Below are 25544 nucleotides of genomic sequence, written 5' to 3' on the forward strand. Positions count from 1 at the left end.
AAAATAGAAAAGGAAGCTTACAAGGTGGGTAGGTGCTTAATGGGAAGCATGATGAAATAAGAATGAGCAAATCTTCCACCTGATATGTAGCTATTCTCTGGACAAAAGTGATGAAAATATGAAAGGAAGGAAGGAAGGAAGGAAGGCTGCTTTTCTGTCTAATGCACAGAAAAATATTCCTTCACACGTACAGATTAATTCTGTTCATAATTTTGCAGTTTATTCATGAACATTCAGCTCCATAAATGTTCCTCATAGTGGGAACTGAAGCTCTCATGGTCCCGTGGCAGGGCTCGGTCCCCCGGTGTGCGCACGTACACATAAACACCGCACACAAGCACACACGTCTCCGCTGTGGTAACCAAAGAGACACAACAGCAGCATGTGCCGAATAGACAGGGAGGAGACTGAAGAGAGGGCAAAATGGAAGAATGGCGTGACATGGCAAATATAGTTATTGCAAAAATATAATCAGTGAGGGCCACCTAAAATTAGCAACAAGCACTTCCAGCTCTGTACAACTGGAGTGCATCATTTAAACTGTCCATGAAATATGGAGAGGAGAGGACTATCATCCAGGGAGAGAGGATGAGGGCAAGTGAGGATGGAGGACAGACTGGAAATAGGAACTCAGGCTGAATACTCATGAAAAAAGGGCAAAAAGCATATTATTGTCTCTTTATTCATGGAAAGGTTGTTAGAAACAATGTTATACAGCATCTGTGTATGCAATGATTTATGTACGATTGGATGGGATTATATTTTAAAAACATATATTATTGTACTCATGATGTATCTAAAGTATAATACTGAGGATGTTACAAAATGCATCTGATTTTTTAAAAGGTTATTATGTAAGCTGAGCGCTATAACACTGATATTGTCAAAAAGTACAGCACATATTAAATTAATCTGAATAAATGTTAAAAGAAAAGTATTTTTAACAAGGTCTTCAGCCCAGAGTCACAATGAAGGACTTGTACACCTCCCTGTAGGCATTTCGGAGGAGAACGTACGGGAAGCAGCTCTCCAGCATGTCTTGGCTCAAGAACGGAGACTCCTCCACGATCTAAGTGAGTGAGGTTTAAAAGGAGTCGTTAATTGTTCAATTATAAATGCTTTGAAGTAGAGAGGCATTAAAGAAGACGCTGCAGGTCTGACCAGTCATTGAAAAAGAGAAAAAATCCTCAGCTAATTAACAGCCACAGGCTTTTCCATTTAGTCAGATGATAAACTCGCAGATTCCTCTCTGTAATTTCAAAGCGCATGAATGATTCTCTACACGCTGCCACACCTACCATGTGCAGGAGTAGGTAGATGGACTCTCGGTTTTTGATCTCCATTCTCTCCACGTTTTGTCCCAACTGAAGCAGCGTGGACGAGGCCAGCTGTGGAAGGACACGAGGACAAAAAAAGAGACACGTTTTTGCTGTAATTGTCCTCATTTGTCTTTCGCCATATGACTTTTGCATTTGCTGAAAATCTAAGCATCAGGTTAGATGAGTGTTGTCTGTGAAGCTGTTTGTTTCAGTGTTTTCTAACCTTCCATTCTCATGTTCTCATGATTTCTTGCTATGACTCAATTTCCACCTACACCACTTGTTGTAAGGAGAGATATGAATTGTTTGTGTGTGTTTTTTCCTTCTCAGACTTAATTATTATGAATACTTTTAGAGCCCATCGAGCATTTCACATAAAAAACAGTCAACATCTGATAAAAAAGATGCAGCATGATGGTGCGGGCAGTCTAACTGATCTTTTCTGTGTTGTATATTTGTTGTTTTACTTGTTATTGGCTTTTCAAAGTTGGGGTGTAAACATAGTGAAAGTCAGGATTTAATTTATTCAGTATTGGTTTAAATCATTCAGTATTTCTGCTGTAATAAATTTGCCCAAACCACATCACAATCAGCATCTGTGTCACTCACCAGGAGAAACTCTTTGAGCTGCTGCTCGATGTTCTTGTTCTGGATGGTGAACATGGCAGCAGCCAGCTGGTTGATAGCTCTAGCTAAACAGTGGATGTTGTTGTTGTGGCCTAAAGAAATATAAATTTAAAAAAGCTATTACTACAACAGAAAGGATGAATTTGAGGCCCAACGATTTTGGAAAATTTACTTAATGAACACTTAAGAGGAAGCGTGCTGAGCATATTTCCTCTGGCTTACAGGGCACATTTTTTTCAAACATGTCAATGGAAAATCGAGGCAAAGAAAATAATCTGTGACAAATGCCACTCTGCCCTTTGATGGAAATCTGAGCTATTGCTCCTCTTAATGTTTTAGTCTAGGCACAGAGCCAGGCACTTGGGGTCAGCAGGGCCACATGCCAAGAGTAACTGTATCAATGCACGTCAGACAAAGTTATCTGTAAACAAAAGTCCCTCACAGAAACGTGTTTCTCATTAACTGACATGCTTTGCTTCAGACCATGCCAGACTGGAAAGTATGATACACAGAGATGCTAATACGCCTCATGTTTCAGGGCGGAGTACCTCTTTTACACACTATCAGCAGCCGGTAAATAATGACAGGAAGACGGGCAGATTAGCCTGGAGAATAATCTTGGTCAAAAAACGATAAGCAGCTGAAAGGAACAAATAAATATTCACCTCCGTGTTCTCGGTTGTAGAACGAGTTGTGGTCGAGGGCTAATAGGGGCAGGGACACGGCAATGTAGACGAGTAACAAACGGGACAGCTTGTGCTCCTCGTCAGGGGATGTGTTATCTGCAGGTTTTTAAGTGAAAGGTATAAGAAAAAAGTTAAATAAGCCATTAAAGTGCAATGCACCATATCAGGGGTGCTGATCATAGTTTAAGCGTTACCTGTCTGCATGCTGCGAATAGCTGCAACGAGGCTAGGATCGATATCACATGGTAGCCCTGCAGCAGAAGCCAGCTCATATATGCTCAGAGTTACCTGTAAGGTCACACAGTATTGGAGACAATAAGTGGATGGTGCTTGAATAAAGTGCATTTAATTTCTTTGCATGCAGCTTCTCCCTTTTACCCTAAAGTTTCCCCTTTAGGTACACAAAACGATGATTTAATGACTTGCTTGTCAGAGTTCAAATTTAATGCTTCATTTTAAACGTTTAAAATTTCCTGCATTTCTTGCAGACTGTGGGATCCTGATATGTGCTTTGCATTTCATAACACAGCAATAACAGTTTACTTTCCAAGGAGTTACACTAAGTCAGCAGTGGATGTCTTTGTCTTGACACACAGCGTTTGATCTTGCACTATTTCTGGTTGCATGCATGGTTGGCCTGTCTGGGCAAAATGTTTCCACTGATGTGGTTCAGAGAGCAACGCTGCAGCAGCAATCAGACTCTCTCACGGAGGCATGAGGGGGCTGCTGACGTCTTTGGGGTTATCCTGGCCCCGGACTGTGGCACGGCTGTCAAGCCTCAATCAGAAGCCAGACGTAAGTAAAGTGAGGGAGAGTTCATGAGTCACAGTCACACAGATTGGTCCAGAGGGAGATAAGGAATTTAATTTGTTTGGTACTTTACCAAAATTTTGTTTCTTTAAGCTCCCCAGCTCAGGTCTACTGTTGTTCTCTATCTGTTATTTTAATATATAAATTATGGTGCCCCCGTACATGCTATATTCTATACTCATAAACAAGTAAATAATGATACATTTGCATTGCGTTTGGAATGTTAATACAATAGCAGTGTTCATTTTTTCCACAGTGACACAACCCAGTGGAAAAGGTCGATCAGCTGCGATGTGATGATTCACAGGCCATGAAAATTTGATTACTATACATTCGTTCTTGAGTGAGATCTCCATATATGGATGTGTTTTTCTAGCTGTAGGGTAAAAGCTGGGATTTACCTGGATGTCAGCTTCAGGGTTGCTGAAGTCCCTCAGGCACTGAATGGGTCCCGTCAGGTAGGGGCAGTGCTTATGCAGGACCTAAATTATAGAGTTATATGATGAAATATTACTGAGATCATATCTCAAGAAAGAAAAATACCTTTTTATATTAAGAGCTTTTTTTGAGAAGTTATTATTCATCTATCAAGTGTAGTCTTCATTCTAGTGCAGAAGAAATGCTGTTTTAGTGTAAAATTATACCAATTATGGGAAGAAAAAAAAAACCTTGAAATGAAGTGAACCTAAACTATATTTTAATCAATTTCATCATAAGATAAGTTATTTTATCATAATCCTGTTGGACATTACATCTTTCAGGCATTCCTGGACCATGGCTCTGAAGGACAGAATCACGCCGATGATGGTCATCCTCTTCAGCACGTTCTCTCCACCTAGAGGTGCATATAAAGGACATCAGGGGTTTACAGCTGTGCTCCTGCAGCGTTTTATGTATACTCAAGCACAAGTAGAACGAGCAGACAATCCATGGTTTACATTACTGTGGGCAATTCTGTCCCTAATCATGGCTCAAGTGAACATGCTATTATATACTATAACAGGTGAACTTGTGAAACTGGGACAAGAATGCCACTCAGGTAAAGGTGGTCAACTTACAAGATTATACACGGAGTTTTTATTTCCTGTTCAGTATATTTTTAATATTATCACGATTATTATTATTATCCATCCATCCACCCATTCTCTTCCACTTATCGTTGTTGTGTGGATATGTACATTGTTAAATTGTTATCTCCTCGCTGTGCTCCATCCTCCAGTTCTCACCTGTCAGCCTCTTTTTCAGATTGACCATTTCCTCAGGTTTGTCAAAGTTGTTCTTCATTTGTACCAGGACATCCATGTTCTCAACCACCATTTTCTACCAGCAGAGAAGGAAGCAAAATAAGTGCTAACATTTGGATGTTAAAACAGGGAGAGGTCAAAGGTGTGAAAGAGCTGTGTGGCAGTACACTGCATCGTTTCATTTCAATCATAGGTGTAAAGTGGTGAGCCAGTACACCAGTACAGCTGCATTAACCCCTCTCTCGTGTGTGAGAGTCTATTGTTTCTCCACCAAAGCATGAGCAAAGACAAGTGTTATTAGTGGTCTGTCTCTCTGCTAGACTACAGAAAAGCCACCAAGGAGAACTGAAAGAACTTGGTGAACAGACCTCAAAAGCCTTTATGCAAGACATAAAAAACAGTGCACTGCACTTGCTGCACTGTGTGCGCCACATACCCACAGTCAGCAAAAGCAAAAAATGCTGACGTAAGCAGTAAATGCTAGGTGATATGAAAGCCACACCTGTGCTTTCCTAAAACAAAATATGCTCATTTACTGAAATACTAAAAGAAAACAATAAAATCGTTGAAACACTTGCACTGATTCATACTGTACCTTTAGCTCAGTGACTTGAGAGGTGATGTGCCACATCAGGTTCTCGCTCAGAAACTTCAGGCCATAAGCACCAATTAGCTCTGCCAGAGCCTGTAACTCTGTTCAGAGGTTAATACGAACAATTTAAGGATGGTGAAAAGCAAGGGATCAACAGCAGCTTAAAGTGGTGTTAGATACACAAAAGAAAGCTTAGATGAAGACGTATTTGTTTCGAGGAGATGAGAAAAGACAGTGCTTAAATTTGATTCGTGAGTGTAACTGAATCAGTGAGACAGAAACAACTGCAGCTATTAGGCCGTTCACTCGACTTGACTTCTGAATGAACACGGACAAATAAGGATGTGTGTGGCTGAAATTGGAAGTAGTTCATGGACAGGCAAGTGACTCACTGCGAGGCAAACAGATACTCACTGAGGAGTAAATATAGAGAACAAAGATGTCATTGTGTGGGGGTGTGTTTTGTATCCTGCACATGTTTGCATGCATGAGCCGAGGTCTTTAGCGAAGTGCATATAGCCTTAATGTAGTCATAAAGAGGTACATTACTCCTGCGGGGTGGTGTGGAGGTGGACCGGGAGGTTGTGTGGAGGAGAGACATGCTGGAATAATTATGAGGCATGGAGGGAAAAGTGGATGAGATGATAAGCAATACTGCAGTTCAAATTATCCAAGCAGGGCCAGAATAAACTGCATGACACAGCGTGTGCAAGAAAGTACTTCACAACGCCGCAGTGACAAGCTCCACATCCTCTTGTGCAATAGCGCTTCCTCTGCATGCAGTCACAGCAGTCGACGAGACATACGTGATTTTTCTAAACAGAGTGAGTCATCTCATGTACTCTGGAATCACCATCACTAAACTTCCACAGGGGAATTATTTTGAGTCTATCAGGCATACAAACATGGTTTAGCAAAAACCAATAAAAGATAAAAATGACAAAAAAATGACAAAAAAATAAATAAATGAAAATGTGTCCTTTGTCACAGGATAAAAAGTGTCAGCTGGGGAATCTGCTTTCAGATTACACCCAAGTGACTGAAATTATTCAGGCTACTGTAGCTTAAGTACAGGAACCGAGTGTGTGACAAGCTCATAATAAAAAGTTGGATATGTTGCTATGGATACTACGGCCTGCAAGTCACTGATAAATGTCTTCTGAATTACCAGCCCGTAACGAACCGCGCAATAAAAGACAGAAAAATAACTATTTCCAAATGCATCATTACCACATGCTTTTTTTTTTTTACCTCACTTTCACTTTTATTTTTTGTGAAAAGAAGGCGATAGCACAAAAATCTGCAAAAGGCACAGCTTGTAGGACATTTTTTTAAATTATAATAATCAAACTCCAGGCTGACCTGATATATCTGAGAACTCCTCTGCTCTGAAACTTGGTTCAGTGTCAGTAACCTGGCTCATAAAGCAGTGCAGCGTAGGACAGTGGACGATGAGGGAGTTGCTAGCCTGGCGCAAAAGACTCTCGAGGAACCTGGATAAAAGGAAAACCCACAAAACAAGAGACATATGGTAAATGATAGAAGTTCAGCAGGATTTACCTGTATGCATGGTGGGTTTCTGTTTGTAATGCATTTCCTACAAGTGTCCAGGAATTAATATACTTTATACATGAATCAGTGTATTTTGATATGTGTGTTTAAGTACAGTAGATACACCTATACATGAGACAGACCAGTTTGTGTAGAGAGTTGTAATAGTCTGCCCTCCGTGGGAGTCGAGCGGCTGAGTTTGCTGCAGCAGTACGCTCTTCACCAGCCGGGTGACGTCCACGTTGATGTAGCACGAGAGGCTGTGCAGATTGGCTACATAGGCTCTTATCCCTGCCAGGAGGTCAGAGGGACGGGTAATCTCCTGGGTGGTCTGGTTGTAATTGGTCATTCTCACGATGATTCTGGAGAAACATGTTTAACCAACGTCACTTGTCATTGGGCTGAAGTGGACTGAGGGTGGACAGATGGGACCTTAAAATGGGTTAAACGAGCCATGGTGACTCGGCGCTGCTCCAGGGCTTCGCTGTCAGTTTTCTCTTTTTGTAAGACCTTCATTCTCTCACTTTCTGTCCTTGACTTTATTTACAGTTTCAACTAATCACTGAAAGCATGCCCCTCGTCAAGTGCGCTGATAATCATCAGCTAAGGCAGCGAGACTGAGCGAAGTATATACAGAGAAACACTGGGTTACCCTGGTACCAAAATCTAATCTAAACAGCAATAAGCACTGAAATGATACAGAGCAAGGGACATGATGAATCTCTTCTGAGATTTTAAGCTGGTAGAACACAGCTTGTAATGATGAGAAAGTGGGGCTCACTACAGAGATGGAGAAGGCACTTTACAAGAGCCAAATGAAAAATCAAAGGCGTGCTGGGTTTTTCTGCTCTCTGTCAAGTCCTGCAAAAAAATTATTACTTTTTAGGTTTAATACTTCTGCAAGCTCTATTCATAATAGAGGGGACACTTCTAAACAGAATGCATGCAGCTCCCATTCAACTAATTTTAACATATAGTGAGCATTGTGTTGATATAGCATAAATGAACATTAGATCTTTTTTTGCAATTAAAGCAATTATGAGCATTAGATTTCTGCTCCTATGTGCACATATATAAAAACCCGTATCCCCACATACTCAGAAAGACGCGTCTCAAGTTGAGATATGAGGAACTCTGTAGGAACAACGATGTGGTCGAAAACAACAAAGTCACCGCAAAGACTGTAGCAGGAGCACAGCTCTGTCAGCATCAGGTGCAGCTTGTCCATGCTAGAAAAAAGGAAGCAAGAGAGAAGGGAGGGTATAATTGTAAAGACAAATATTCGACAATAACACTGTAAAACATATCTGGTTTATCTGTAAGCTGAGGCTGAGGGGAGGAAAAATGAATTGGGAGAGAGACAGAATTACAACTTTATTAATGAGCTTTCTAAATTTGGCTACTTACAGAATGTGATCAGATGATGAAAACACTAAAATGAAATGTGTTGCCTGTAAAACAGTGCTGTGTGTTCTATCTAAAAGGCTACGGTGCTTCGTTTTTCACATTTAAAGGCTTGACTCAGCACCTGACTGATTCACCTCAGAGGGACTTAAAGTCCAAAATCAATTACACCTTGTGAAAGAGTACTTTCATCCTCTTTTCCTAATAACTAAAAGCAAGAAATTTGCGAGGCAGTGAAAGACTGATTTGATCCGATTCTCTTGTGTGTTTATGTAACTGCTCTTTGACTTCAACGAGCTCTGCTGAAAAAAAAAAGCATTTCCAGAGAATAGGGGTGCGTCAGTTAAACTCACTTAGACATACTCAAACCATCTGCCGGTTCAGAAAAGGTGAAAACAAATCATATGGTTGAGAAAGAGATGAAAATAATCAGGGGAAACAAAAAGAAAGCTGACTTGTTAGCGACCGTCCTGTCTTTCCTGAGGCTCTCAGCGCCTGGCTTTTCTTTTTGGACCTCTCCTTTTTTTGGCATCGGCTTTTTTTGCTTTCTGTATCGGGCAGCGCTGATGGTCTCCGCGCAGTGCTTTGGCAGCAGCTGAGGGGTTATCAAGTAGGAAAATGCATGCAAAAAAAGAAAGGGGAAAGACAAAGACAAAGACAGAGACAGATTGAGAAAGAGAGAGAAGGAGGGTGGTAGAATTAAATCCATGTAAGCAAATATAAAGTGACATCTTCAAAAACACATTATGCAACTTTTCATTCGCATTGCAGAAATCTTGTCAAAAAGTAACCGTTTCATCACATTTTTCTCAAGGGATTAAAGAAACAACATGACTTAATCAAATCCAGAAATGCAGACCTGCCTTATCATTGTATTCAAATTCCCAAGTCTGTTCCCTGCCTCCAGCTATGGCAAGTGTGATTACATTTGGATATGGATTTTGGCAGGGCAAATCTGTTAGATAATTAGTTTTTTTAAAGCCCGAAATAGACTGGGACTTCACCTGATCGCAGAGGTTGCGCTGCTCAGCACATATCTCTAACACAACAGTGCTGGTCTGCTTGGCTATCTGCTCCAAGAAGGTGACACACAGGCGCAGACTTCTCTTCTCCATTGCCTCTATCTGGAGACACAAGAAACACAAGTGTGTGTGTGTGTGTGTGTGCGTGTGTGCTGGCACACAAAACACAGAACATGGAGGAAGGTATGTTCAAACATACAGACAGGTACCTGTCAAAGCACAAATACCTCTACACTGTTGAATGAGCTGTTTTAATCAACTTAAGTACTGCAGACTGAGCTGGGAAAGAGTGTAGATAAAGACAATGCATAAATCTTCACTTATTTAGTCACTACAAAAAGAGGTCTCTATTTCTGTGTAAAATTATTAACTTTGTCATCAATGTATAATGCATGCTATAGCAGTCATAAACTACGATTCACCATGAGAGCTACAAATCAACAATCATGTCTGCTGTACTCACCACCTTTAGCTGGTGATTTATAGCTTCCACAGCAAGATAACTGAACACTGACCTCTTCTGGGCAGAGAGGGTCTCCACTCTGACTGAAGTGAGAACAGGCCAAAGGGAAGGCCATGAGGTAACGCTTCATGGTCGCCTCCTCGCTGCTCTGGGTAAACATCTTCTCAAAGACACGAGGGTAGAAGCTGTGAAACAGAATAAAGAGTTGTGAGAGAAGAGAAGAGAAGAGAAGAGAAGAGAAGAGAAGAGAAGAGAAGAGAAGAGAAGAGAAGAGAAGAGAAGAGAAGAGAAGAGAAGACTAACCAGAAGATGGACAGCTCAGATGTCTCATACAGCATTTCTTCTACAGCGTCCACCATCTTCGTGTGAAACTGCGTCAAGTTCATCACTTTTGCCAAGTCGGGATAGTCCTTTAGCGGAAGGGGGGCCTTATTCACACTTGTGTAGGCCTAAAGAGGATGAAGATGCGACACTGATTTCTGCTGCAAACATGCATTTTACATGAACTCTACATCACAGTCTATGCATTAAACTTGCTTACCTGTAATCTTAGCCAGTCCAATCTAAGAGCCCTGAAGTCAAACTCCTCTTTGTTCTCCACTGCAGGGGAAAAGCCAGTCATGGTCATTATACTGATAAGTGTCTTTATTTGGTTGTTTCCTTATCTATTCACAGGTAAATGCTCAGTACTGCTTGTGATTACCTTGTTTGACTGAGAGACCAGAGAGAGTTGAAACAAACGAGCTCATTAGGACTGACTCCTCCTCTGGACACACGTACATGTTCTACGATGGGAAAAAAGAAAATACTGATGAATGCTGATTTTCTTTTTCACTCTAATAAAAAAAAACACAGTGTGCTTTCAACTACTGCTGTATATTCACACACATACTCTTACGTTCAGGTACCTGTATGGTGTCGTTGAGAACTAAGGCATCAAACTGTGCCAGGTACTGAACATGGTAACGCTGAACTACGTTGTTGTACTTTCTCATTAGACCTCTTAATTTCTCCATGTAGTACAGCAACTCAGCCAGCTGACTGGAAAATTAAAAAAAAAAAAAAAAAAACAATCATGAAAAGAATGAACGGACACGAAAACCTGTGATTTGAAAGTTGAAGCCATGATAACATCAGATATACAGTAGTGAATATCAAATCAAAAAAGGGTTTTTTTGTGACTGGCATGCCTCATTTATTTCACTGCTGCTGATCTCTGCCTGTCAGCATCACTCTGTCAGCATCACTAGCAGCTACAGCAGCCCATAGCTACGCTTCACTTTCTCTGCACTTACTTGTCAATGTAGTCCTCGGGAACCTTTAACTTTGGCATATTCTCAGAGTGTCTGACGAGCCAAAGGATCTCATCACGGGAAAATGAAAGAGCCATGAAGACAAACAGCGCCTTGGGGATTTGATTGGCACACAGAACACAGAAGAAAAATGAATGTTAGGAAAAAGTTTCAGATTTGGTTAGGTAGCAGTTAAATTACCATGAAATGTGAGACTGCTGGATGTGTGATGTCTACGGCCAATTATCACAATGCGAATGTGTCTTTGTGAAAGATCTTGCAATAACGACGTTGCTGTTCTACCTTAGGTCCCAGAAGTCCAGGCTCATCCTCCAGAACTTTACATAATTCCTTCAATGCCCCTCTGAGGAAATGCCGCCTCTCTCTGTGCATGGCCCCGCTATCCAGAGAAAAATACACAAGGTTACTGGTGTTACAGCTCATGTCAAAGATAAAACACATGAAATAAACACATGTAATCTCCTGCCAGGCTTACCCATTGACTAAAAGATGCTCACGGCATTCCTTGATGTCTGCAATTCGTTTGCTGTATCTGATGAAAAAGAAAAAAATGTTAATATGATAAAATATTGCTGCAATAACGACACTGATCAGGGAATGTAAGTGTCTTCATTTTCTTTATTAGCTTTATGTTAACCTCAGTCTCAATTTTTATTAGAAATTAATATATGAAAAGATACTGCACTATAAATCAAGGGGATACTCTAAACATTATACTATAAATCACACCACAATCAGAGAAAGATCTGTTTCTTATAATTTCTTGTTGACCTTTTATCCCTCTATTCCTAATTTCAATTACAGTGCGAGTCTGTTAAGGAGCCAATCTGCTCTGGTTGTCAGCTTTGACAGCTTGAAATCTCAGAATAGCATGTAAAATACATTTCAAAATCTATTCATCTTTGCTACCTGGCTGATATGTGAGAGTGCATTATCTCATACCCATGATCTGATTTCTTAATTAGGGGCTTTTTCTCACAGTCCACAATGCAGAGTACACTATAGCAGCGTCGGCTGCATACCCTTTAATGTTGTCGAAGAGGTCCTCTGACACTTTGTGTATGTTGAGGACTTCATCTCTGGTGAGGGTCAGGTAGATGCCGCTTCGCAGGCCCATCTTCCACAGCTCCTGGGAGGCTTGGTTTGAATTCAGGCTGCTGTGGCACAGCAGGAAGCCAACTACAGGAAGGAAGCAACTGTCATCAAACAGTCTACACAACTGAAGGAATACTGCTAGTTACTATGTTACATATTTCCTTCTTTTCTTTCTTTTCACAACTCGAATTCCCAAAAGTATCTGATATTTAAGCTGAGAAAACGTATCGTTTTAAGATAGCAAGTACGAATTTAACGGCAAGAACACATCTTGGAAAAGCTGGAATGTGGGTAAGAAAATCATAGAAAAAATAACTGATACTAAAGCTACAGCTGAAGGAACATTTTACAACTAATAAGGTAAATTTCCCACACTCTGTAACATAACTGGGTTGATGATAGACAGAGATTCACCAGTATACAAAAAAGTGCATCCACAAACTGTGGCGCAATTTCAGGATAATATTCCTTAATGTAAAATTTCAAAACTTTCACAAACAGTACATAAAAACATTAAAAGGTTCCAAGACTCTGGAGAAATCTTTGTGTGCAAAACCACGGCCAAAATTTAAAATAAGGTGCTCGTGATGTTTGGGCTCTCAGGTGGCTCTTGATTAAAAACAAGCATGATTCGGAAACACTTCCAGAAATCACTGTCTGTGGACACAGTTCACACAAATGCAGGTTAAGCCTCTGTCATAGATGGGTAGATGGATACTCCATCTGCCCTCTTCTCTGGGCCAGAAGTCGTTAAAATGGGCTGAGGCAAAGTGGAAAGCTTTGGGTTAGAGGAATCAAAATCTGAAATTCTTTCTGGAAAACATGGACACCACGTCCTCTGGACTAAAGAGAAGAGAAACCATCTTGATATCAAGGTCAGTTCAAAAGTCTGCATTTCTGATGGTTATGAGTGTTATGAGTGCCTGTGAAATTGGCATTTTGCACATCTAGAAAGGCACCAACAATGCTGAAAGCTTTTAGAACAACATATGCTCCCATCCAGATAATGACTTTTTCAGGGAAGACTTTGTTTACTTCAGTGAGACAATGTTAAACCGCTGTCATGTTCCTGGGTCTGTCGACCCAGCGTTTTAGTTTATTTGGATGTTGATGTTTGTTTAAGCTCATTAAGTTGGTGAAGTTCATTTGTTTATTAGATTCCCTTTGTGTTTTCAACCCCTGTGTTAAGTCTTCCTTGCCCTTCATGTGTTTCATGTCTGCATGTCTTTTGTTAAGTTCATGTTGTCAGGTCTGCGTTTCATTATGTTTCCTGTTTTATTTTGAAATAGGTCCTGTGTTCCTTTGTTCATTGTGTTTAGTTTTACATTTCCCCTGTGATGTCGTTATGTTCATGTGTGTCAGCTGTTTCCCCATGTGTTGCCACTTGTCCTGATTACCTCTTGGGTTTATAAGATTTGCAAATCACTGAATCATGTTTTTATTTACATTTTACGCTGTATCCCAATACCTAGGGAAAAAACACAGTTTGTTCCCATTTCGTTAGTGCTATGAGTCCAAAGCTTGGCTAGTCCCGGGATGGTGTGCAGTATGTCCTTAAAAAAAAATGAGGAAACTGGAAAAGTGAATTACAAGAGAAGGACCAGGCCTGATTAAACTACTATCTACAACAGACAAACAGTATCTGACAGTCACAATCTTAGGAAATGGTGCAAAAAAAGCCAACAAAGATATGACGCAGGACCTGAGAGACACATCTAGAGCTTCAGTTTAACCATCTACTGTTTGCTGAACCTTCATTAGAATTGGTGTCTGTGGAAGACTGGCTGTCAAGAAGCCATTCTAATGAAGGGCAACAGGGAACAGAGGCTGAGGTGTACTAAATTAGCGCCCGGACCTCAACATTACTGGAGCAGTGTGAGATCATTTTAACACAGAACAGAACAAAAAACAGGCATCATCCAAAGAAGAGCTTTGTACCCTTCGAAGAGCCTCAAATTAATCTTTATTTATACAGTGTTGTTTATCACAACACAGTCGCCTCAAGGCGCTTTATATTGTAAGGTAGACCCTATAGTAATAGATACAGAGAAAACCCAACAACCATATGACCCCCCGAGCACTTTTGCGACATTGGAAAAGGAAAAACAGGCTCCGGGAGGGGCGGGGCCATCTGCCGCGACCATTTGGGGTGAGAGAAGGAAGACTACTTAAAGAAATGACAAGACAGAGAGCCCAGGTTCCTTAGAAGTGTACATACTCAATTTTTACCTTACATGCTGTGTTTTCATTCATGTTTGCACATTTCTATAAATCACTGCATCTATTTCCCATTTTCCTCACAAAATCATAAATAAATGAGGGGTGGCTTAACTATTACTGTGTACCCATTTTTCTCATGTGTGTTACATGTGTGTATATCCAATAGGTTCTCAAACCATTTAAATTCTGTAACAAATACATTTAAATTGGAAAGATAGAAACACTTACTAATAATCCAACGCTCCATTGTCTCCATAGACAGGTATTCGCACGCCATCTGTAGAAGACAACCAACTTATTAACTCCCACAGACTCATTCACTGTTGGCAACATGAATTAAGTCTTTACTTCAGGTGTCATACATTCCTTTTCTATACTGTATTTTGGTCCTTTTTCATTTGCAGGAGTATTCACTGCCTCCCAAAGTGTAGATTTTTATACAAGACAAAGTATATTCAATATAAAAAAAGTCGGGGCATAAGCAGAAAAAAGGTAAAGGCACACAGTTTTCATAATTAAGTGTTTTAAAGATGGAGAATAAAAACAGAACTCCCATAAATAACCTGAATAAATGCATTCGCTCTTATACTGGTAGTGAAACCTTGTCATATTTCTCTACACCTCGTCTCACTATTTCAAAACAGGAGTTGAGGGTATGAGAGGAAATGAGACTCACAGTGTCACAACAGGCTGAGTCCAGCATGGCAGCTGGAGCACTGAGCAGGCTGAGGAGCTGGGCGCTTCGCCACTGCTCTGCTGGCAGGTTCCTCCGTGGGTAGACCATCTTCAGCGAAAGCAATGCTGTTGTCACAGCCTGACAGAGGGATAGAGGTGCAAAGGACATCGAGTGAGGAAGACGGATGGAAAGTGAGAACATTTAAAAAGCCAAAAGGACGAAATTCTGAGAGAAGGCAACGCATTAAAACGAGCCTCATAAATGGTAATTTGTTTTGTTGCACGCACACGGGCATATTTCAAGATAACCCATGAGTAAACCCTTTTAATGGTTCATCATTGAAAAACAAAATAGTGGAGAAAAAGGCAAACTATAATAAAACGTTTCTGTTTCATAGAGTGGTGAAGGCGCAAAAGAACTTGGGTTGTTGAGGTGCAGGGAAAAAGAAAAACACCTTTTATATAAAAGAACTAGCATTTTGCATATTTTTCTCTATTTAAAGTTTACCTTTGTACTTGAACAGCTAATGACACATTTTTGAATTTACCTTTGTATGAGGGCCAAACTCCTCTGTGAGCTTCTTCCAGGGATGATCATACTCCAGAAACATCTGGCCAAGCCGAGGGTAGGAGGGGTCACTGTAGGGGTCACAATCAGTGGAGGCGTGATAAGAGCACCAAAGCTGCAATACCAGTGCAGCACAATACTATTTTAATCTAACTTACAAGGTTATAATGAGAATAAAAACGTCTGATTTAGATTTGTAATATTTTATGCAACTTACTTTGGAGTTCCTGAAATAATTCAGACTGTGGTTAATGGCCTTGCATTAGCCAAACAAAGTGTGGCTTTTAAAGTAAGTAGTAACTAATGCTTAAAATTCAAATTTATTATAATGATTAGAAAAATTGGAGTATTCATGTCACGGTTCTGGGTCAGTTTGACCCAGTATTTTGAGTTATGTTTTGGTGTGTTTTCGCATTTTGGATTCTTTTCTCATTATGATGATGATCATGATGATTCTATGTTTCAGTTATTCTTGTTTAGGGATTAGTTCTTCGGTTTTGTGTTCTCATGTTTATTGCAGGTTTAGTTCAGTGTCTAGTCTGTCTCTCAGTGTCGTGGTTTCCTGTTTTATTGTGAAAGTCTATGTCTTATGTCAGTGTGTGCAGCTTTGTTCCCCCTGTCTCATTAGTCCAATCCCTCCCAGCTGTGTCTCCCTCCTGTTGCCCATTCCCTGATTACCACCCTGTGTATTTAAGCCCTGTGTTTTCCCCTGCTCGGTGTCACGTCGTCAATGTCTCCTCCCCGAATCTGTGTGCCTTTCTGTGTTCACTTGGGCCATAGTTTAGTTTTGCCATTTCTGTTTCTTTGTAAGGCCTGCAATAAAGCAGTGATTTTGAGTTCAGTTCCTGTCTCTGTGAGTTTTGCGTTTGGGTCCTCATCTGCCTTCACACATCTAGTTCATGACAATTGATGGATGAAGTGTTTAGCACTTGAATTGTTTGCTGCTGCTTTAAAAAGCTACACAACGTTTGCTGAGGCATCCATCTTTTTCCCCACCTGCTTCCATTCGTCATCTCGTGGGCACAGTTGAACATGCCCACCAGGGCCTTTTTGTCATCAATGCGAGAGAGTGTGATGATCACGGACGTGTACGTGATGATCAGATCCAAGTAGTTTTTGGTGAAGTCAAAGTTCGTTGTCTGAAATCACAATTTTAGTGTCATGATTTGCTCTGAAATTTCAGATATCGCATATTAAAGGCAAAAAGATTATTTTGGATGGGTCTGGTGTGAAATATAAAGAACAGTTGCAATTTTAAATGTGGTAATAGCAGAAGAAAATGAAGCTCGGGCATGAGAAGAAAAAGCAACATAATGTGCAATGTGTAATCAGGCTGTAGGAATAAGAAACACAGCAGCAGTATCAGAATGACTGGTGACCAAAGCGAACAGGTAACAACTTTAATGTTTTCACCGAAACACTACCCACACAGTGAATACTTACTATATCAAAGAAGCACTGACAGGCGTCTATGGTGTTCAACAACTCATAAACATGGTCCTGAATGGAAAAAGGAGGATTGGATTACAAATGAAAGACCTGCATAATAAGAAAATTTGCCTTTGGTCCATTTTTAAAGAAAACTTTATAATCATGAATAATTTGTATCTTCATGATTGAAGTCTTACAAATACCATTAATGTCTTGGCATTGTTGCAACCTCCCACACAGAGAAAAATGCAAATTTTGAGAAAGGTGTTAAAACCACAATGAGCTAACTGCCCTTGGTGTATGCAATATAATCAATTGCTTTCTTAGGTCACAATAAACCACTCTATATGTAAATGTATTCTAATAACAAAAGGTCTGAAATAGTGAATGTGCAGAGCGAACAACGAGACAAACTGCACTCTCTTTACAACCGCCAGCACTGCTCTCTATTTTCAGGTTTGTCTTTTCTTATGCAGTACAGTGAAAGTCTTGAGCCACCACTCATTTCTTCTATATCCTATATTTTGCTATGAAACCAGGAAATGGGTTCAGCGATTTATTGAACCGTATGCAAGAATACATAGAAATACCACCAATAAGGCCGAAACTGAGTTTGTACAAATATAACGAGCTTGTAAGTCAATATTCAGTATGATCGCCTTTATTCATCAACACAGGCTGAACTCTCTCAGACAGTCTTGTAATTTCTTTAAGTCGTCTTCAGGAATAGGTCAGGCTTCTCAAAGGACATCACAAATGTCCTCTTTGGATTCTGGATGCCCTTTGTTCCATTCCCGATGATCCCACACTGCCTCAGTAATGTTGAGGTCCTGGCTCTGGGGAGGCCAGTCCATGACTGATAATGTTCCACTGTATATTTTTCTGTTCAGGCCACAGTGTGTTTGCTAAGCTGAAAAATTAAGCTGTTGTCAATCAGAGACTTTCCATGGTGGCCTGAAATCACAAGATCCCCAACAGCACTGACTGAAACTATGACAGAGCCTCCACCATGTTTTATAGATCGGTATGGACACTCGCTGTTGTACCTCTCTGCTGATCTTCTCCGTATATACTGAAGATGACTCGAACCAAAAATTCCAGATTTAAGTTCATCACTCTCACTGATTTTCAATTCCACCATCATATCTGATGGGACTTTGCTAGATGGATGAACTGAAGAGCCAGGTGCGCATCTCGGATCCTGTGTCAGGTCTTTGTTAGATTTTTTTTCCTGTTTCTTGAGGACTTTCAGACACCGTTCATCATATATGTGCCAGGTTTTTGGTTAATTTTCTTTGACATTCATTTTGTTGGTTTGATTTTATACTTATCTTTGGCATTTTTTATAGATTCAACTAAAGACATAAGAAAAAGCTGTTCTTTACAACGAGATAAAATTTGATTCATTGCTACGTTTTCTGTTATTTGTAGACACTTGTTCAGCCCTTGATTTATGAGTCTTTTTTATTCTTGAATGATTCATAGGTCAATGTTATGTGGCTGAACAAACAAAAACATTCCTCTGAAAGTGATCAGGTACAAGGTCTGGACGGAACAGAAAATGAGTGAAAAAGCAGCCAATGTCCAAAAAAAACTTTAAGAGGCACTGTCACGGCACTGGGTCTGTGACCCAGTGTTTTGTGTTTAATTTCTATCCCTCGATTATTGTTATTCATGGTTTTGTTCTCTCGATGGTTTTCTGTTCATGTTATATTTGTTTTTAGCTTCTAGTTTTGGTCACTGTGTCCTCCCTGTGTTCCACATTTCATATCCAGTCAGTCATGCCTCTGTGTCAAGTCCGTGTCTCTGCATACACCAAGTGTTACTTTGACAGTCTCTGTCAAAGTAACACAAAGTAAATGTATCCTCTGCATTTGCTATGTGTTCCTGCATAAGCGCCATGTTCCCTAGCCACATCATGTTATGTCAAGTCTTGTCTAGTCATTTGTAGTTAAGTGCATGATTCTTAGTTCAACTTAGTCTTTTGTTTGTTTCTTTTTCAGTGATCATGTACCTAGTGTTAGCGTGTATTTTCCAGCAATAAAGCTGCTGCCTTTTTGTTAATTATTCTGTGTCCTGCATTTGGGGCCTACATCCTGCCTCCCACACAGCACAACCATGACAGAGACTGAACAACCTCCAGAATGTCTGCAGAACTATTGCTCAAGACCATTTTAAAAAATTATAAGAAAGTCGGGTTCCTTAAAAGCAAAATATAAAGAAATGAGCGGCGGCTCAAGACATCTTCACAGTTCTACATAAGAAATGATGCACAAGTAATTTTCAATGTTTGTGATTAACCTTTTCAATCATCATATATTATGTTTCAATAACATACTCAATATCAAAAAACAACTGTGAGATTTTAAATGTGAATGAATGTGAGATGATGAAAAACAACTATATTCACCCTGAATTCAATGACATCCAGGAAAGATTCGTAGTAGCTCGTTGTGTTGGACAGCACTTCTGATTTCTGTCGCTGGATGCTGGTCAGATTTTGCTAAACAATAATGAAGACATTAGTGGTTAGATGTGAGGTGATCTTTAACTTCCTCTGTGGTTGATAGTGATTGATGATGAATTACAAGAAATACATGAACATAACACATAAAGAACATCAGCAAATTGGTAAATACTTTACAGTGCACTGCAAAAAGCCACACAGAAGTGTTGTTTTCATAAATCAGTGTTATGATCTCGAGAGCGCAAACCTTCATTTTCACACGTTAATCATTCTGGTACAACACAAGCAAAGCACTTTCTGGTATATTTAATGATGTTTTCATTTTCATTTCAAGAAACAGAACCTTTATGAACACAAGCCAACAAAACAAGAAGAAAAACATAGAGACGAACATTAGGGAAAAAGTAAGCTTGAACAAAAGCAGTTTGCTCTTACAATGTTTCCCCTGTAGTCGATGTTGGGGAATTTCTTGTTGATATACTTGATGGCAGATTCCATGGCCTTATCTGTCAGGAAGGAGGGCCGCAGTTTGGGATCTCCACATGTCTAGATGAGAGGTGTGGAGATTAAGGACAGGAACATGTACAATATATTCTATGTCATGTTTTCACATTTCAGTTTCATAGTTTTTATTGTTTGTTTTCATTTTTGAGAGCCGCTAGACGATAGGTAGAAAATGCCAATGACAAGAAAACAATTAAAGTAACTTGGCTGTGCTTTCACTACCCCTTTAAACAACCTCTTGAGCAAGATCATTAACATAAAACTGTCCCCGTAGGGCTGTTTAGAAGCTGATAGCAAAAGACTTCTCTCAAAGCTCACGACTGTGAGGGCAGAAGTGGAAAAATGCATTTGTTGGGGTTTTGCTGAAGTCTCAGCTGTTTATCCACTTCCCCTTGATGAATAGAAACATACAGTATGTGCATGCACATGGATGCAAACTGCATGCCGTTTCTCGAAATGTGTTGGTTGTCAGTGTGAATCAATTAGTCTCTCTAGTCATTTTACAATGGCTAAGACTCACGCTATCAACACAGATGTGGCTAAAATGATCATATATTTTTATTTGTTCACTAATTTTACTGCTTTTGTGGGAGTTTTACAGCTTTATGTTCAGAGTAACTGAAATTTGAGTTGACTGACAGCACAGACCAACTTCCTGTTTGCACTTCCTCTCCTCAAAAATACGTTCAGCTAGAGCCTCAGTTGACAGTTTTCCCATCCTGCAAAGCCAGTAAACATGCAAACAGTGCCCCCAGCACATAGTTTATATCTCTATATCTCATAACTAGAGTTTAAACTCCACCTTCAGAAAACCCTCTTGAGTTTGAGAATTTGTAAATTTCATGTCATCTGTACTGGTATAGCTCCTGTCTGTTACTTCCGTGCATTAAAAATGAAACGTATTAATATATTCAGCTCTTAAACTACTAGCAAGCATCATTATTGCTTTTATTGCTGCTATAAGGATGTGATCTGTACAGTGAACCTATCACTGCTTTGTAACGCTTGTCAGGAAATTGAAAAGAAAATGATTCACAATAACTTCAAATCTAATTTACTGCTAAGCACTGAATCAGTGTGTTCTTACATGTTTGCTCTTAGATACATTTTTATCATTTGATAACTCATATTCACACCAAAATAAATTAAATGAACAAGAAGTTCCTTATTCGTCTGTGTAGATCACACCATTTGTTTCTTAACTCTTCCTCTTTTTCCCCTCACCTTCTTAATGTAGTTCATACGTATCAGCACCCCATTTCCTCTGTCATTGAGGATGGTAAGTTTTTCAGCCAGTTTCTGCTGGTAGTCCATGGCTCTGGGCACAAGATGCCTCTCCCTCCGTCCAAGCCTTGGCCTCCTGGTCCTGCGTAGCGGTTGAACCCTGGGACACAAGTGCACACAAGTGCCTCACCCTCTGACAAGTCACATGGTGTAGGTGGAGACAGGAACTGACAGAGCAGAGAGTTTGAATTACGCATGTTGTGTTAATTATATGCCAAAATGACAACTGCAAATAAAATTGTAAAAAAAAAAAATACTGATTTGTGAATTAATGGCAAAAGGTTTTATCTTACTGTTAAACTTACACTGATGCACTCCTTTTGTTGCGTGCAGTGCTCATCACCCTAACCTTTTGCTTTGTAAAAAAAAAACAAAAAAAAACAAACAAACATTAGAAACAGGAAAAAGGAAGAAAAGTTACCGTACAATTGTATTAACAGTATTTACAATGATCACTTTGAATATTAAACTTTATAAACTATTGAGTTTGTATTGAAGAGCAGGAGTAAATCCTCTACTTCAACACAAGGTGGCGATATTTACCCACTGAAGCTCTCTAGGGTGACTAAATGGGTGCTCAGCTATGCAATCAATGCGCAGCTGCTCATGAGAACACAACAACATTATGCATAGATCCTAAAAACTGCATGATACTAAACCATTTTCAGAAGTACTAAAATACCTTTTCCAATATAGATTTACAGTGACTTACACTGTGTGCTGCAAACTACGACTCCAGTTAGTCAAGGGATACTTTACATCTCTTCAGACTCAGACTTTCAGGTGGGGACCAAATAATGTTGCTATTTTACAATCCAGAGCAAAATGATGCCAAAGTAAACCTGACCTTTAACCTTTTGGGTCTAAAATGTCATTTTATCATTTTATTTTATTAGGCCTCTTTGTGAAATTGTGTCATAATTGCCATCTTTGAATTGACAGTTGTTCTATGAGGTCATGGTGACTCTAACTTTGACCTTTGAACATAACATTTTTATTATTTATTCTTTGAGTTAAAGGGAAGGTTTGGGACACATTTAAGGAAATCCCCTAAAGGTTTTAAAGAGATGTTCTTTTTGAGAATGGAAAACATATCTACAGCCACATCTCTCATAGGTACAAAAACATGAGGCTTAATTTAAAGGAGCAGTGTGTCTGATTTAATGAGCTCTATTCACAGACACAGAACGAAACTAAATATAGTATTTGTAGTTATTTTTCATCAATCAACCATAACTATACACTGCTGAGCTTCTGTTAAATTTTGTTAGCTCCCTTTATCCTGTTTCCACAGCAGGCCAGGATGGACAAACCCAACACCGGCTCTGTACACATCTTTTATAATTTACACTGAACTGAGCGCGCCACACTTGAACCAGGACCTGTGAGGAAGCAGCTTTCTTTTTGTTGTAATTATGCAGCCTCGCCACTAGATGCCACTAAATCCCACACAGTAGTTCTTAAACTGTATAATTTAGTCAGTGGAACTTGTCTTCATTTGACTTGAGAAAAATAAAATAAAATAAAACTGTTTTTTGTGTGTGTCAGATTTAGGCAAGCAACAAATCGCTTTTTCATTTTCAAATTTGAATATAAAAGCACAAATGGCATCCAGTTTGAGGCAGAGTGTTAAATCATTACTGTGTTTAAAGTTAACACAAACAGCTGTAGGGGGAAAAACTGTAGGGAAGTCAAAGAGTTCCTGGATGCATGGGAAAAAGTGTCTGTTACACACCATTTGAAATCATGCCTTGTGTTTTGGTGTGTTAATTAAAAAAAGAAAACAGTACTCAAATGTCCACTTTAAGCTGTTCTCAGCCATTATCACTCAGACTTAAAACTTTGCTATACAAATTTGAAAGACCTAAAGTTATTCAGCAACTCTGTGTTATTTTCTGTTTTTTGTTTTCTCACGAGACTCTGATAAGTCCTGTTGGAATTTTGCAACAGGTTAAGTAAGAAGCGTCAACCTTGGAGAGTGTAATTTACTTAATGAGAATTACTAAAGTCAACCACAGAAAAAAGCAGTGTGAAGCAAGTGATGGCTGATGTTAAGTGGACTCGAAGAAATAATGTGTTTATTATTTCCGTACTGGCAGAAGTTCAGAGTGCGGTAGACAAGTTAACAAGGCTGTCTGGGAAAGTTGACAGGAATATGTTGATATGGAAGGAGGAGCAGGGGGTGGGGCTTGACAGAGTAAAACGCGTCTTACCCTCTGTGAAAAAGGTTAAAAAATGGATTCTTACCTGACTCATTAGGGAAAAAATGGATGAAGAAACAAATTTGTTTAGCTTCAACAATTAATTCAAGCATCGAGCCACACCCGTTCACTCATCATTTACTGTGACTGCGCCTAAGGTGACAACTCGGTTTAGATCAGAAAATGTAAAACGTGGAGTCGTGATTTAAAATATGGATAGAAAATTAAATGTGAGCAGCTGTAAGATTGTGATATGTTGGTATGCTTTAAAAGCACAATAAATCAGACACAAAACCCAATCAGCTCATCAGTAATCTCTCCACACTCTTGGATCTCTTTAAAAATCAATATGTGATGTAATTCTGTTTGTTTACATGTGCTGAATACACATCAAGATGCAACTATAGAATATGTGTGCAACAGCAGAAGAAAAGGCAGTCATCTCATGAGTCTGACTGGCTACATTTACTACTCTATGAGATGAAGCATGCTTTTAAGAGAAAACAGAACACTGATAACTCTGATGGAAACAAATGAGATTGGTACACATTTATTTTTATTTTGTACGTGCAGTTAAAAAATGAAAGTGCTGGGCTAAAGAGTCTACAGACACCGAAGACTTCCTTGCAGACTGTAATAGTAATGACAGAGGAAACGCTCCCAGCTTCAGCTGCAGCCCAGATGTCAGAAAAGACAGATGGCAATACACATAGACTAATACTTGTAAATAAAGTATAGGCACTAGGTTGATGAGTGCAGCTCTTCCAGAATATTAGCAGATCTGTTAAACCATCTGTTTAAGCACATTTTCAAATATTTTTACTACTTAGGCTAAACTTAATTTATAGTGATGTACTTAAATTGTTGTTGTACATACTCTGGTACTTCAAAACAGTCAGATATTTTAGTTACTAGAGATCAAAACTGATCTCTGATGTTAGTTAACTTCGCTTTGGTTGCTTCCTGTTTTACTTGAAATGTTTGTTTGTTTATTTGTTTGTTTGTTTTCTTTTGTTCCTTTCCCTTCTAGGATTGGATTGTTTCCACCTGCCCTCACCCGTGTCTCATTACCTCTGTCTGTACAGTATGTGTAGTCCTGTCTCTCTTTTCTTTTTCTGATCGTCTATTTATGCTCTATGGTCTTTATAAACTAAGTTACGGTTTCCAAGTCATTGTTCAGCCTGAATCTTACAGTTGGGACCTCATGTTATGTTTAAAGTGCTCTTAGCATGTCATTAGCCTTCAATGTCTAACATTAGTAGCATAAAATCCACGTTTCTGAAGGTTTGTATGTTCAGAAACCTTTGGCTAAAAGCCTGATATCTAAAAGAACCGTATGATTATAAACTGTAATTCCATTTATATGTGCAAGAAGCAAATAGGAAGTCTGTTAGCTCAGCTGTTTTGCTATTAGCTGCTCATTAGCAATAGGTCTGAGACGATTGCTAATGCGCATGCTCCATCAGCCCAAAGTTTTAGCAGAGTTGCTAGACATCTTACGAGCTAACCAGAATGCACGAGGTTAGCTAATCTCTGAGCTAAACAACTCCCCTGAATCACAAACAAACAATTACAAATAAATACATGGAATTAGCTATACTGAAAAGATCACAGTGCTACAGCGAGAACATCTTATAAATGAATAAGATGCCAATATTTGTGGGTATGGAAATGACACAGGAGGCGCTGATTATTAAAGTGAAACTACTTGTTCGTCTCAAGCTTTTGTTGTCTATACAATATATGCATGTGATAAATATACAGTAAAGTGGTTTACATGGCAACCGCCTTTATTGTTTGACATAAACGCTTGTTCTGCTTGGCCTGTAATTATTTTTGACTCTCAGTCTTGAGCAATTTCTTGTTCAAGAGAACTGGAGTAAATCTGGCCTCTGGCTAACGACACCCAACATTGCATGTAATTACACATCTAAATGGTTAAACATATAGACGAGTTAAAAGACATTCTTCCTTGGCACGCTGGGACAGAGTTGCTACAGAGAAAAGAAAACAAGACACTGATAATATACAGCCTTGATGAAAGCAGTTAAACATCGCTGACAGGCAG

General features: G+C 39.5%; 1 protein-coding gene across 1 annotated transcript; it reads right to left on the reverse strand.

Moving 5' to 3' along the window:
• Positions 1–589: 589 nt before the first annotated feature.
• On the reverse strand, positions 590–21630 carry nckap1l (NCK associated protein 1 like). The gene is made up of 32 exons (XM_063472799.1): positions 21581–21630; positions 21216–21442; positions 19923–20033; positions 19431–19523; positions 17033–17089; positions 16586–16728; positions 15570–15660; positions 15023–15160; positions 14575–14623; positions 12054–12210; positions 11507–11563; positions 11314–11410; positions 11014–11123; positions 10627–10759; positions 10422–10503; positions 10260–10318; positions 10022–10167; positions 9771–9903; positions 9238–9357; positions 8689–8828; positions 7927–8058; positions 6973–7191; positions 6641–6771; positions 5282–5379; positions 4669–4762; positions 4195–4277; positions 3844–3924; positions 2827–2920; positions 2612–2728; positions 1929–2038; positions 1299–1388; positions 590–1069 (listed from the first exon to the last, which is right to left on the reverse strand). Exons 2-32 carry the CDS (start codon positions 21303–21305, stop codon positions 953–955), a joined length of 3372 nt encoding a protein of 1123 aa, XP_063328869.1. The 5' UTR covers positions 21306–21442; positions 21581–21630; the 3' UTR covers positions 590–952.
• Positions 21631–25544: the final 3914 nt, after the last annotated feature.

This window comes from Pelmatolapia mariae, linkage group LG5 (genome assembly GCF_036321145.2).
Source record: "Pelmatolapia mariae isolate MD_Pm_ZW linkage group LG5, Pm_UMD_F_2, whole genome shotgun sequence".
Lineage (NCBI taxonomy): Eukaryota > Metazoa > Chordata > Actinopteri > Cichliformes > Cichlidae > Pelmatolapia > Pelmatolapia mariae.

What these genes read in the sequence shown, in the direction of transcription:
- nckap1l (XM_063472799.1), bottom strand. Translation starts at nt 21,305, where the DNA reads ATGGACTACCAGCAGAAACTGGCTGAAAAACTTACCATCCTCAATGAC. An exon ending in ACTCAGCCTGTTGTGACACT is followed by an intron (nt 14,624 to 15,022) that starts GTGAGTCTCATT and finishes TGTCTTCTACAG; the next exon opens with ATGGCGTGCGAATACCTGTC. An exon ending in ACAACTCTCTACACAAACTG is followed by an intron (nt 6,772 to 6,972) that starts GTCTGTCTCATG and finishes CCTTTTATCCAG; the next exon opens with GTTCCTCGAGAGTCTTTTGC.